The 14217-nt window shown below is 51.8% G+C and overlaps 1 protein-coding gene across 7 annotated transcripts in view; it reads right to left on the reverse strand.

Moving 5' to 3' along the window:
* Nucleotides 1-713: 713 nt before the first annotated feature.
* Nucleotides 714-14217, reverse strand: part of COL18A1 (collagen type XVIII alpha 1 chain) — a 431742-nt gene continuing 418238 nt past the window's right edge. For all 7 annotated transcript variants that reach the window (XM_085645186.1, XM_085645181.1, XM_085645184.1 and 4 more), the window contains one exon: nt 714-1079. In XM_085645186.1, the coding sequence (XP_085501312.1) occupies nt 866-1079 (214 nt within the window). In that variant the 3' untranslated portion in view covers nt 714-865. The remainder of the gene's footprint in view (nt 1080-14217) is intronic.

Here is a 14217-nt window from a genome sequence, read left to right on the forward strand (position 1 = left end):
AGACAAGGCTTCTAGGACTTCACTGAGGAAGACCTAGTCTCTTCGACCAGGGACAGTAAGGCTTGGTCTCACTGTCCTGGAGTGACTTCTGGTCCCGTACCCTAGGAGGGAAGCTCCCCTATTCTCTTGTTGGTGGACTCAGCGGAGCATTATCTGGCTCGGGTATACAGTCTCATGCAGAGAAATAAAGACCCTTCCTGACATTAGATATTAGCACTTGACCTCTGACAGTCGAGACATGGTACAAAACAAACGTGGGAAAGGCGTAAAACGACACAATTATACATATATATATATATTTATATAATTATAACTAAAACAGGTTAAAATAGAAGGAAGATCTGTAAAATGTTCCCTATACACGGAAAGGTCGAGATTCGCCATGGACACCAAGTCAAAGGTCACGTTTCTTCTCTGGTCTCAGCTTTTCCATCCACCCACTGGTCCTTGGGAGGGTTGAAATTGCATCACCATCAGATGAGTTTTAGAGAAGTGGAGGTGGCAGTCCCCGAGTTCACTGAAGAGCGAGGCAGGAGAACCAGTTGGGCATTGCCTTACCCTTTGCAACAGGCGGTAGAGAGGGATTTCGAAGGGGTACAGTCCCAATCTGCGAGTAGCTCTTTTTGAGCTCCCATAAAACTGAAACGCTGACGGGGACCCTCCGATAGCCCTGAAGCAGGAGTCAGAACGCCATCAATTTTCTTTCTTTTGTTGGACAATATGAAGACTCTTTGGCTGTTTGGGTGACTCAGTACCGTTTAGTATACTGGGAAATCTCTGGACCGGGGGCCACCCAGTCAGCTATTCCTGTGGTTTTCCTCACTTGTCCCCTGTCCCATCTCGTCCTTCCCATCCCGAGAATTGTCTATTTCTTGGAGGACGACATGAAGCTGTTCTCTATGCAGAGCACAGCAAAGGCCTTGTTACAGCTCTGTGCTTTCTGCTCCAGGAGTTTGCCATTCAGGAGCGATGAAGCCTGTCCTGTTACCACGCTGTCGTCTGTCCGCCAAGTTTCGCAGTAGCTCTCGGTCAGCCGTCGTCCCTTCGAGTCTGTGCCATGCCACAGCATCTTGTGAGGCCTATGGAGCAGAAAAGGTAAAGGTCATTTGAATGGCAAGGCATAATGTCAAGGGGGGGAGAGAACGAAGAAAGAGAAGAGAAACACAACTCAAGGGATCCTGGGATGCAAAACAATAGCAAGAGGAAGAACAAGCATTTACAATGCAATAGGTCTCGCAATGACATTGTTTTGAGCTATTGGTATTGAAAATGTTATTGGTTTTTTTTCCCTTCGTGAAGCATTAATCAAATGGTGTATTTAAAAATGGGAATAGCTCACTTTGTTGTAATTGCAAAATCTATTGCATTGCATTTGTACTATAGTACATTCTCTCTCGAAACTCCAATATTCTTTTACAACATATCAGCAAATATACCAATATACCTGTAGCCGGGGTATCAGTTACACCTGGATGCAGAATTGTCATGTCTTATTTGGTGTGGCCTGTGTAACCTGACGGATAGCTCTGCTGTGGGAGCCTGCACCACTGGATGAAATGAGGAGCAGTAACCCAAGGGATAGCTCTGCTGTGGGAGCCTGCAAGACTGGAGGAAGAGGCTGTGTAATCCGAGGGATAGCTCTGCTGTGGGAGCCTGCAAGACTGGAGGAAGAGGCTGTGTAACCTGAGGGATAGCTCTGCTGTGGGAGCCTGTGCTACTGGATGAAATGAGGAGTAGTAACCCGAGGGATAGCTCTGCTGTGTGAGACTGCAAGACTAGAGGAAGAGGCTGTGTAATCCGAGGGATAGCTCAGCTGTGGGATCCTGCAAGACTGGAGGAAGAGGCTGTGTAACCTGAGGGATAGCTCTGCTGTGGGAGCCTGCGCCACTGGATGAAATGAGGAGCAGTAACCCGAGGGATAGCTCTGCTGTGTGAGACTGCAAGACTAGAGGAAGAGGCTGTGTAACCCGAGGGATAGCTCTGCTGTGGTAGCCTGTAAGGAAGAGGACATGTAACCTAAGGGATAGCTCTACTGTGGGAGCCTGTAAGGAAGAGGCTGTATAACCAGGTGGCAGGTACTGCAGGCCCTGAAACAATGTTCAAACCAGGCCTCCCGCCCGTCTTGTCTTTTCCCTTACTTCACCTTTTCGGTCTCACTCTGTCCACTTTTATCTCTATCTCTGCCTGCTGGCATAAACCTCCAGGAGCCACTCAAAAACTGGCCTTCTCCAATGGCCCACCACCCCCTGGGAATATCTGATACAATAAATGGCCAGTATGACCCTGGCTCTCTGATAGAGCATGGAACATATTTACCAGGGTATGTTTCCACCCAAACTGCTTCTTGGTCTGCGTCACCCAATCTCTACTTTGAGATTGAGCATGTTCAAGAAAGATACACCAGAGAAACAAAATCACTACACCCTTTTATGTTTCTATGTATTTATGTACCTCTCTAGCAGGGGTGTCCAACTTACACCCAGGAGGGCCAGATCCATGCCATAGGATCAGGATAAACATTGACAATGCAAGCGTTTCATTTAGATTTTATGCAAATCTTTTCTGAGCGGTCATACTTGACATCTGGTCCCTTTTTGCATATACACCAAAACTCTGGCACCTGGGGGGAGAAGACAGAGTACTCTAATATTTATCCAACCGGCTAAAATCAAGGGAACCAAATCAACGTCATCTGCGGTGCTTGTGACAAGGAAAAACACGAACCAACATCTATCTGCCTGTTGCTATGTTTAATTTGATTTTTGTACATTCATATGTTTCTCAAGTTTAGATGGCAACATGTTTCCCTTTTTATACTTTTATTTTTTTAATTTATTGTCCATTTGCTTATTGAGTTGATTTGTTTTACTGTGGATGGCTGGGTGAATGCAAGAAAGAGTCACTGAGTGAATGAATGGACATGTAAGTGAAAGGATGAGTGACCGAGTGCAGGTATGATGACTTATTGAGCGCCTAAAGATATCCGTGACTGAAGAGGCATTTTCAGTTATACGCCAGACCTACTCGTACTGCCAACGCTTGCTCCATTTGCAGCTGTAGGTACAGAGCAGTTAGAGATTGCACCATTCTATGTTGAGCCACATCCCCAGGTTGGTTTGAAGGGCAGTGCACAGAGGTCTGCTTGCAAAGGCGGGTCAAGAGGTTCTGTGCAAGGACCTCTACTTCTAAGGGCAGAGTAAGGAGATCCACTTCGAGGCAATTGCAAGGAAGTCTTCCGTGGGCAGTGAAAGGACATGCACTTATAAGGGTAAGACACGGGGTTATTTTGAATGGAGGTCCGCTTCTGATGGCAGAGCAGACAGGTGTACATCTGAGGATGATGCGCTCTGACTGTCGATCTGCTACTCAGGGTTTATTTTCCCCATTCACTTCTATTGAAACAGAGGCAAAATGACTTCAGACATCAGGAGTCTCCTGCCTGGATCGGGTCTGTTGGCATGCATGCTTACTAGGGGCGTGGCCTCAAGGAAACAAAGTTTCCAGTTCAGAGAGCACAGCGGCAGGTTGCGTCACTTGCATGCTGCGTAACCACAACTGCCCTTAATACAGAGGACTCACCTATTTTTTAAAATCCGCAATACAGAAAGTTGTTCCTAGTGACATTTTACTAACAAAAACACCTTAAAGTACGTTTGGTCAACAAGGAAGCAGAAACCCACAAACCCTGGGTACATGGATTACTTTTTTGATAAAACACTGACATGCTACACTACTGCCGCTCTCGAGCTTTAAGGCGTAGTAATACTAGACTGAAATGCAATAAATAGCTCAATGTGACAACCTCCACAGTCAATGAATGTCAGCAAAACATCAACAAATCAAAACACAAACTAAACCTTGAAAACGCACATAGGAAAGAACACTTGGTGTCCAAGGGGTTAAACCGCACATCTCCCTATCGCCTGTGCCCAGAACTGCCCTATGATGAATCCTGCCGAATTTACACGTGAGCAATCACTTACTGTCTGCACTCTGCCAGCTCCGCGAGCTCGGTCTAGCATCTGCACAAGAGCTTGGCTCGAGGCGCTAAACAGTGATTAAGGAAATAAATATTTCACCAGGCTGGAATGAAACTACATCTTTCATTAACCTCGTCAGACTCCGCCAGACAGTCTTTACATCTCAGCTCGACAGGCACACTTACATTCTTACAATGGTTTTCGTGTCCTTTTCCTATTTTGTTCATAAGTAATATAACACCTTCGGTTATCTCAAAGTTTTTTTCTTCTAATCTGGGTATTGGTTTGATGGCATGGTCAAAGATGTGAACCCCGGAGGGCCCACTCCGTCTTTCATTCTTCTGAGGTCGATAAAATGAACACCAGTGTGGTGGGTAACAATACCCAGCACATACCCACGGGTATGGATTGGTACTCCCTCAAAGTGAGGTCCCGCTCTCCTTCTTCAAACAGTGACTGTCTGGTGGTGAATCTAACCCGCCTCCCCACCCCTCCAAACAACAAGGTAGGTGCTTCAGAGTTTACCATAAACAATGACGTCATCCAATGAAAATGAGGGGCGGGTCTTCGAGCCCCCTTCTGAAATCTCCTCTCTAACTATATGTCTCGCCGAGCGAGCAGCGCATGCGCTGCAATGCTAGGCGAGACCTAAAAAGGGGAATGGGGAAAGAAATGGTGGAGAAGGAAGCATGGACATGCTGTGTCCAGTCTAGGAATATTGTACTGTTCGAGCAGGTTATTAAAAATGCTTCTATTCAAGCTAACATGGGAAAACATATATGTTTGTTGCAAGGCAATCTTTAAATCTTGAACATCATTCAACAAACAACTTAGTAGAGGTCAGCAATATTGTTTGTGATAAAAATAATGCCCATGATCGTTTTGCAGTGTGTTTAAACCAGATAGGTGGCGTTGTGCGGATCTGCATCAGCCACTTTCTGACCCAGAAGTGACAGTTGGTCCATATATTAGAGACACCCAGGCTCTCTAATGTAATTTTCTTTCTTGACACGATCTGCATCCTTGGACTCGAAACCCAAAAATCAATTATCTGTGCCAATGGTCAGATCTATCATTTGGGACGTTTTAGATGGAAATAGGCAATTCCATTTAAATGGGAAAGTGGAACGGTGGTGAGGAATCTGTGGTTAGACAAAGTATCTACCAGAAAGAACACTGAAGGTAAGTAAGTTGTTCTTCTGATGGATACTTCTAACCACACATTCCTCGCCTTTTGAACTGATACCTAAGCAGTTTCCCCCATGAAATCGATGGCATGTGGAATGGTTCAAACAAAAAGATTTCAAGGATAGATTGGTAAAATGCCCTTCAAGTCAGACCTGGCTGTCAAGGCAGAAGTGCTTTGTGAATGTATGCACTGATGTCCATATTGCCTGACAAATGTTCAGGACGGTGACTCCACGTGCCAATGCAGAGGTAGCAGCCTTGTCGCTGGTGGAGTGGGCCTTCAGTCCTTCTGGAGATTGCTTCTTGGCCAATGCGTAGCAGATCTTAACACAGAGGACTATCCATCTTGATAAGGTCATTTTCTGCATCGCCATGACTTTTTTTCCCCAGAAAATGTCATACAGAACTGATCGTCCACCTAATGGTCTTTGGTTTGCTTGACGTAAAAAATTGCATGCTTTTTTGCGTTCAAAACAATGGAGTCTCTCTTCTTTCATGGGGTGAGGTGGAGCAAAGGACATCTAACGTGTGATGGATTGTCCAACATGAAAGAGTCACAACCTTTGGAAGAAATTCCTCAACACCAATATGTCCTGAAAGAACGTGGTGTAAGGAGGCCAAACTGAAAGGCCAGATGCCCAGTAGGCGAGCTGAAGTTATCACAACATGAAAGACTGTCTTCATAGTCAGAAAATATAGATGGCAGCTGTGCATTGGCTCAAAATCTGTACACATAAGAACCAAATTAAGAACCCTCTGTTGCATCACAAATGGTTTAGAAGGAAATATAAGTCAAGCCTTCAAGAAATTGCATCATAGTAGGTGATTTAAACAAGGACGGTTTGACCGGTAAACCCCAAATGGATGAAAGGAACAATATAAAATATTTAACAGTGCCCTCTGAAATTCCCTGCTGAGACAAAGAAATAACAAAAAATACATCCAACAGTTTGCCCTGCAGCAGGTCTGTATTATGGGTACCACATCAAGCCACAAACTGGTCACAGCTTCCAGAGTAAACTGATTTAATAGAAGGATGCCTAGCCCAGATTCGGCATAGGGACGCCTGGCCTCAAGGATGACATACACTACTTCGGGAGGGAGATCAAAGGCAGTCAACTACAGCTGCTCAATCTCCATGAATGGCGGTGTAGATTGTCTAGTCCTGCATGTAAGACTCTGCCCTCATGTTGCAACAGAAGATCATCGCGAAGTAGTAGCCTGATCAGAGTACAAATACTCATGCCTAGAACTTCTGGGTACCACACAATAAGGCCCAATCTGCAGCCACTATGATTAATAGTAATCCCTGATCTTCTTTAGAACTAACAGCAGGAGAGTTGGTGGCAGGCAGGAACACATGAGTCCCGAGCTCCACCCTAGGCAGAATGCATCTCTGAGGGAGAAAGGCCCCTGAAACTCCAGAGTGCAAAACTGCTGATATTACCAGTTCTCGGCAGTGGCAAAGAAATCGAGCCAGGGTTTCTCCCCATTGCAGAAAGACACCCTGTGCCATCTCCTTGTGGAACTGCCATTTGTGATCTGCGAGGCTTCGCTGGCTGAGTTTGTCCACTCTGGTGTTTAAAGATCCCTCCATGCGGTGCACGATCAGAGAACTCCCCTGTTAGCCTGTTCCTGAGATGCAGGGCATCACCTCACCATGCTTGTTGCAATACCATGTAGCTTTCATGTTGTGAGACCCTGAGTCAGCCTCCCCTTGATGGACCGTAGGAAGACTTTAAAGCCGACCAAATGGTCCTCAACTCCTACAGGTTGATGTGGGTCTCCACTGGCAACCAGAGTGCTCTGATCTGCACCTCTCTTAGTTGACTTCCTGAACCCAACAGTGATGCGCCTGTTACCATCATCAGTTCCGGAGGAAGCCGGGCCGGCCGCTGGTCCACCTGCGGCTGAATAGCCACCACTGCAGACCTTTTGCAGTCTCCTCCAAAACCCAGATGGAATCTGACAGGTCCACTTGGGGCTGGAACCACTGAGATGTTAGATCCTACTGCAGGGGCTGCATATGCCATCTGGCATAGTTGATGAGCAGGATGTAGGAGGCCTATAGGCCGAGAACCCTCAAAGGCACTGTCACGGAGACCCAGGATAGAGCTTAAATTATTGCTATCATAGCACAAATGTCCTTGACTCACTGATCTGCAAGAAAGGCGAGATAAAGGAGGAGCCTAGCGCGCAACCAAGATGGCCGCGTAGGTGCGAGGCTCCCGAGGACCACCACGACCTCCTGAATTAATCCTGGCTATATCCTGTCCTTGTTGAGGGGACTGCATCGGTGAACCCGAGCTGAGGCGCCATCCGTTTTTCCTTTTCGAATCGGACCCCGGACACCGGTGGGAGCACCGATTGAAGGTTGCGGCCTTCTCCGCGCTGGCCCCCCGGATTGGAGTAGTGGGGTGATCCGGGGACAAAGCGAACAACAGCGGCGGGCAGGGCTGGGCGACTCGCGTACCCCGTGCTTTCACTTTCGCTTTTGCGCTCTCCTTGCCCTCAAGCGAGGTAGGGTTGCGGAGCGGGGTGCGGTGGTGTGGCCTTGTCCAGGTGCCCGGCTAACCCGCCGGCCGTGAGTCGTCCTGCGGCCCAGTGGTCGCCCTCCCCCCCCCGGAACCCGTGAACTGGTTTATCGGCCCTTTCGAGGAGATTGGCGCGACGGTGGGAGAGCAGGCATGTCCACCAAACAAGATGGCGACCGGGCGAAGGTGAAGACGACCCGCCGCGGCCCGGCGCCTCAATCCAACAGTATGGACCGCTACACCCTCCAGAAGGGATCTCCGGAGACATCGCGCACATCCCCGGCGGGCCCGACGGAGGCATCTGCTCAACCGGTGGATCTGACCCTCCGGGACGTCATGGGCGCCATCGCAGAGATGAAGGCCTCAGTGGACCAGCGCTTCGACACCCTAGCGCAAAAGATAGACTCGGTCCTGGTGGATGTTAGCCTTGTGAGGGCTGACTTGTCCAAAACCAACGACCGGGTCGATTCCCTGGCCCACACCACAACGAGCCTCACGACGGACGTGGTGGCCCTCCAAAAGGAGGTGCGCCGGCTTGGCCAGGCGAGCGCCCTGACGGACCGGCGACTGGAGGATTCCGAGGGTCGGGCCCGGAGGAATAACGTTCGCATTGTGGGAGTGCCGGAGGGACGAGAGGCGGAGGCGGCAGATCTTTTTGTGGAAGAATTGATCCTCACCCATCTCCAGCCCCGGGGGCTGAGTAAGCTTTTTGCGGTGGAACGTGCTCACCGGGTCCCTGGGGGCAGACCTAAGGCCGGTGCCCCGCCGCGGCCTCTCATTGCCCGGATTTTTAATTTCCGGGACAGAGACGCTATCCTGCAGACCTCCAGGCAACAGGGACCGGTCAAGCTTGATAACATGGATGTGCATTTCTACCCAGACTTTACTCCGGCGGTCCAAAAACTGAGACTGAGTTTTCTTGGAGTTAAACGTCGCCTACGGGACCTGAACCTTAAGTACTCAATGCTTTTTCCAGCTAAGCTAAGGGTGGAGGTGGATGGGCGCACGCACTTTTTTGACCGACCCGAGGCGGCTGGGGACTGGTTGGACACTCTGCCTGGAGGTCGGGGCCGGGGGGGTGGGGGGGGTGCGGTTGGCGGGGAGGGCCCGCCGGATCAGAACTGAGGGGTGAAGAATAGGCCTTGCTCTGGACAACATTCCTTTACCATTTTCTGATCGTTTATGTTCCCCTCCGATGGAGGTCGTGTGGGGTCTGTTGGGGGCTTCCCTCCTCCTCTGGGGGACTAGTTAGTTTTTCATCTATGGGGCGACAAGCACACTGCACTTTGGGGGGGCTGCCTGGGCTCATGCAGGGGTGCAGGGAGGGGGGAGTTCTGTTGGGATGGGGGGGTGGGGGGGGTGTGTTGTTTGTTTGCACCGCAAGGCAAGCCCTTTACTGTATTGTTGCTCTCGAGATGCTCTGTGGGGGACGACTGATTGCTTCTACGCATGATGGGGGGTAGGGATTTGACTGTGTTGTCATGGAATGTTAACGGCCTGGGGGACAGGATTAAGCGTGGTGTGGTCCTGCAATACCTGAAACGTATCTCACCAGATGTTATCTTCCTGCAGGAGACGCACCTTATAGGTAACTCCTTTCATGCCATGAATCGGCGAGGCTATCGTTTGGTGGCCCACTCGGGCTTCACCTCGGGCTCGCGGGGGGTGGGTATCATGATTAAGAACTCGCTCCCGTTGGAGATTGATGAGGTGCGCCATGATGAGAGGGGACGCTACACTGTTCTGGTGGGTAGAATGGAGGGTAGAGTGTTTGTTTTTATATCAGTGTACGTCCCGCCTGGGTTACAATCTACTACATTTGCGGATTTGGGGCGCCTCCTTCTGGACCTCCCGGGTGGCCTGCTGGTGGTTGGGGGGGACTTTAATGCGGTAGTTTCTGGGTCTATGGATCGCCATCCCCCTAGGGACCTCCCCCGGGCACAGGCCTGGCTGTCCGGCCTTTTAGATACTCTGGGCCTGGTGGATTGCTGGCGACTAAAGCATCCCGCGCAGCGGCAATACACCTTCCACTCGGGTGCCCATGGTAGCCTCTCGCGGCTTGATTACATCCTTGTCCCGGCGGCCCATGCTGGGAGGGTGGGAGAGGTGTGCCATCTGGCGCGGGGCATTTCAGATCACTCCCCAGTACTGTTACATTTCGATGTCTTCCCTAGGGGGGAGGGCAGGGTGGCTCCAATCAATGCTTGGTACTTGCGTGACCCCACTATTCGTGCCGACTTGATCAAATCCTTACAGCGATACTTTGATGAGAATGTGGGGTCTGTCCCTTCGGCCATCTCCCTGTGGGAGGCTTTTAAGGTAGTTCTCAGAGGGGAGGCCCTCTCCTTTATCTCCCATGCCCGGAGGCGCGAGCGGGAGGAGGTAACCCGGGTGGAGGCCGAAATTGCGGAACTAGAGGATGACCTGGGGAGCGGGGTAACAGACGCCAAGTTGCATGTTCTGCACCTCAAGCAGGCGGCCTATAGGGCCCTCGTCACGGAGGCGGCCAGGGGCCTCAGTAGAGAGCAACAGGGGCGACTGTATGATGTGGGTGATAAGGCTGGTAAATTGATTGCGTGGTTGGACAAGAGGGAGAGAGCGAGTCGTGTGGTTCCTTTGATTGAGGGGATGGATGGTGTGCCTGTCACCGAGCCGGAAGCCATTGTCTCCTGCTTCGCGGACTACTTCCGCGAGGTGTACTCCCCGGTTTCTCCCTGCTTGGAGGAAGATTCCCATGCCCTGCTTCGGGACATCGCGCTGCCCTCCCTTACGGTGGAGGACAGGGATTTGCTGGACGCTCCTCCCACCTCGGACGAAATTGCCCTGGCTATTCGCTCGGTCGCATCCGGCAAGGCCATGGGCCCCAATGGTATCCCCATCGAGCTCTACAAGCTGCGACCGGATGTACTGGCGCCCCACCTGCGCGCCATGTTCCTGGCGGCCCACTCGCAGGGTTCCCTCCCGCCGGACCAGCGTCTGGCCACAATCGTGGTGATCCACAAGGAGGGGAGACCCCGTGAGCGGGTTACATCCTATAGGCCTATCTCGCTCTTGAACGCGGAGCCCAAAATCCTCGCCAAGGTACTGGCCAACCGGCTGGTTGGCGTGGTGGGCGATTTGGTCCACCAAGACCAATCTGGCTTTATACCCCATCGCAACACGGCTCTTAATCTGCGACGCTTGCATGGGGTGCTCGCGCGTGTCCCGTTTGTGCGGGAGCCGGCCATCTTGGCGTCCTTAGATGCCACCATGGCGTTTGACACGCTTGAATGGCCATACATCTGGGCGATGCTGGCGAAATTTGGATTTGGACCGGGATTCATTAGCTGGGTCAAATTGTTGTATTCGGGCCCATTGGCGCAGGTGGTGGTGAATGGGCGAGTCTCGGCCCCCTTCGCGCTGGGGCGGGGCACGCGTCAGGGTTGCCCATTGTCACCGCTCCTGTTTGCATTGGCCTTGGAGCCCTTGGCGGAGTGGCTGCGGTGGCACCCCTCCATCCGTGGTCTCCGCTGGACCCCCGAGCATGAGGACCGCGTGTCCCTCTACGCCGATGATATCCTTTTGTATCTCGCCTCCCCGCGTAACTCGCTGATTGTCCTGGTTGATGTTTTGCGCTCCTTCGGTCGTAACTCAGGCCTTGTCGTCAACTGGGCGAAATCCTGCGTGTATGTGCTCTCCGGGGAGGCTCCGGCCCTACCACGGGACTGCCCGATCCAGATTGCCTCCCAGGGGTTCCGGTACCTGGGTATATATATTACTCTTGACCCGGAGGCCCGCTACGAGCGGAACTTACTACCCCCCCTCCAGCGCTTGCGGGAGGACGTTGCGCGCTGGCGGCGTCTTCCGCTTTCGCCGCTTGGCCGAGCGGCCTTGTTTAAGATGATGTCCTTGCCGCGCTTTCTGTATGCGCTTCAGAACACTATGGACTTGGTTCCGGCGCGCTACTTCCGTGAGGTGGAGAGCCTGCAGCGGCGCCTGTTCTGGGACGGGAGGCCGCGTATTGCTCTGGCTAAATTGACGCTCCCGTGGTACGATGGGGGGGTTGCCCTCCCGGACATTAAACGGTATTACTGGGCCTCCCAGCTAGCTGCGATTAATCATGGCCTTTACGGGCCCGCCCTGAACCCGGCATTTGAAATGGACAAGATGCTCCTGCCCGGTGGCGACTACAATCGAGCGCTCTACTCTGGCGCGCCCGACTCCCGTCTGACGGGACCGACGCGTGTCATGGTGCGTGTCTGGCACGCGGCTAATGCAGCGATGGGGTGGAAGGACCGTTTGACCCGGGCGACACCGCTATATGCGTCTGAGAGGTTGGGCTCCCTGTGGACATCGAAGGGCTTCGAGAAGTGGGACACGATCGGAATCAGCACAGTGGGAGACCTCTGGACAAGGGGTGGATTCAAAACTTTTGAGACGCTGCGGACGGAATTTCAGCTGCAAGGCAGTGAGTACTTTCGGTACTTACAAGTCCGCCACGCGCTGGGCTCCGTCTTCCCTGATGTCGCGTCCATTCCGGAGTCTTCCCCCCTGGAGGACAGAGTGCTGGATGGCCATGTCCCAGACAGCACGATCTCCCTTATATATAAAAAACTGATCAACGACAGATCGTGCCTGCTGACTAGTCTCCGCGAGGCCTGGGTTGCCGACGGGCTGGAACTGGACGACGAGGACTGGATTTCCGCGGTGGCCTCTCCGAAGGAGGTGGCCATCCCGGCTCGCCTTCGCTTCGTCCAGCTTAAGATCCTCCACCGGGTTTACGTGACGGGGCCAAGGCTTCTACGTATGGGCTTTGTTGGTGACGGATTGTGTAAGCGTGGCTGTGGTGCCTTGGCAACTTTCATGCATATTCTGTGGGAATGCCCACAGGTGGAGCGATTCTGGCGTGGTGTGCATGAGGTCCTGCGTGTGGTGACGCATGTTGCGCTGTTGCCTGAAGCGAGGAGATGCTTGCTGAATGTGTGGGAACCAAATGACTATTCGGTCCCGCAGACGCGGTGGGTGACTCTGGGATACATGATAGCTAAGCGCGACATTGCTCAATTGTGGGGATCCCGGTGGCCCCCAGCGGTGTTGGCCTGGAAAGAACATATGGATTGGTGTATGTTTCGTGAAAAGGTAGTGTATGTGGCGAGGGGTAAGCCTGGGGCGTGGGTGAAAATCTGGGGCCCCTGGAACGCCTATCGTGGGGGTATTTGTGGGCCGCCACTGCTACCGGCCGCCTCACCAGCTCCGTCCCCCTAGCCGACCCCCTCCCCCAGCCGCGGGCATGTGGTTCCCCTGTCCCTGATTTATTCCCATTCCCCTCTTCAGAGTTTGGCTGCTGGTTGGGATCCCCCACTTAAGGAGCACGTGCCGTCACTTTGGATGGCGGGTTGCCTTGCGGGTGTGGTTTTTTGTGTTGTTCTGTTTTGAAAAAAGGAAACCGTATTGTGGGCTTGAAGTTATGTGGCCTGCGCTATTGATATCTCCTGCTTTACCGATCTGCGCCGCCAAGAGACTCTTACTGTAGGTATGTCATATGCTTCTGCCACTCTAGCGGCCGGCCGGATGGTTGTAGGCCCATACTTGTAACCCTTATTAACATGTAATAAACGGTTTCAAAAAAAAAAAAAAAAAAAAGAAAGGCGAGATAACGCTCTGTATCCAGGATGGCTCTGATGAAAGAGAGCCTGTGCGAAGGATTCGGTGTGACTTCGATACATTGATAGTTAACCACAACGATGTCAGAAGGTTTGTCATTATCTGGAGGTGGTCTACAACTTACTGTGGCAAGCTCACCTTCAACAGCCAGTTGTCAAGGTAGAGAACTGATCTCCCAAGACATACTGCGACTACCACCGTCACTCTCTTGAACACCCGAGAGGCACTGGGAGGCAGAGGTGCAGCACGGAAAAACAAACAATGCTCCTCCCCTACCTCGAACCACAAGTACCACCTTTAAGCATATTTGTCCTTCCCTGTCAGAAAATTACTGATTCTGCCTCCCATATGGTGGTCTCATACTGCTACGGGCAAACTAAAGTGGCTTGGTGGTAGTTGCCAGAGGGGCGGTGGACTGAAAGGTTTGCAGTCCCTGCAGGCCTTTAAATTGTCTACTGGGGTCCCTGACCCTAACCCTGAAAGGACTGGGCTGCCTGTTGTTGCCTCTATGCAAAATACCTGGCAAGGCCTCAAAAGGGGCAGACATTTTGGGGACACTGCCTTGAGGGTGGGCAGAGACTGAGAGGGTGCACTGTGGCTCCTCTTTTTTGAAGTGCTCAACTGTGCAGTCAGCCTTATCACCAAACAGACGAAACCTTTTAAAAAGCATATCCAAGAGCGACACCGGACCCTCACCCAAGAAGCCTGTGGATCTCATCGATGTGTGGGGCTGGAGCACCACTCTAGTCTCTACTGCTCTGTCTAAGCAATATGTCATATCCAGTCCTGACCTTTTAGCGTATTTGGACCCATTCTGAATAGTCTGTACAAATTTGGCATGGAATTCCTATGGGACTGCCAGCAGAATCTCA

Source organism: Triturus cristatus, chromosome 3_1 (assembly GCF_964204655.1).
Source record: "Triturus cristatus chromosome 3_1, aTriCri1.1, whole genome shotgun sequence".
Taxonomy (NCBI): domain Eukaryota; kingdom Metazoa; phylum Chordata; class Amphibia; order Caudata; family Salamandridae; genus Triturus; species Triturus cristatus.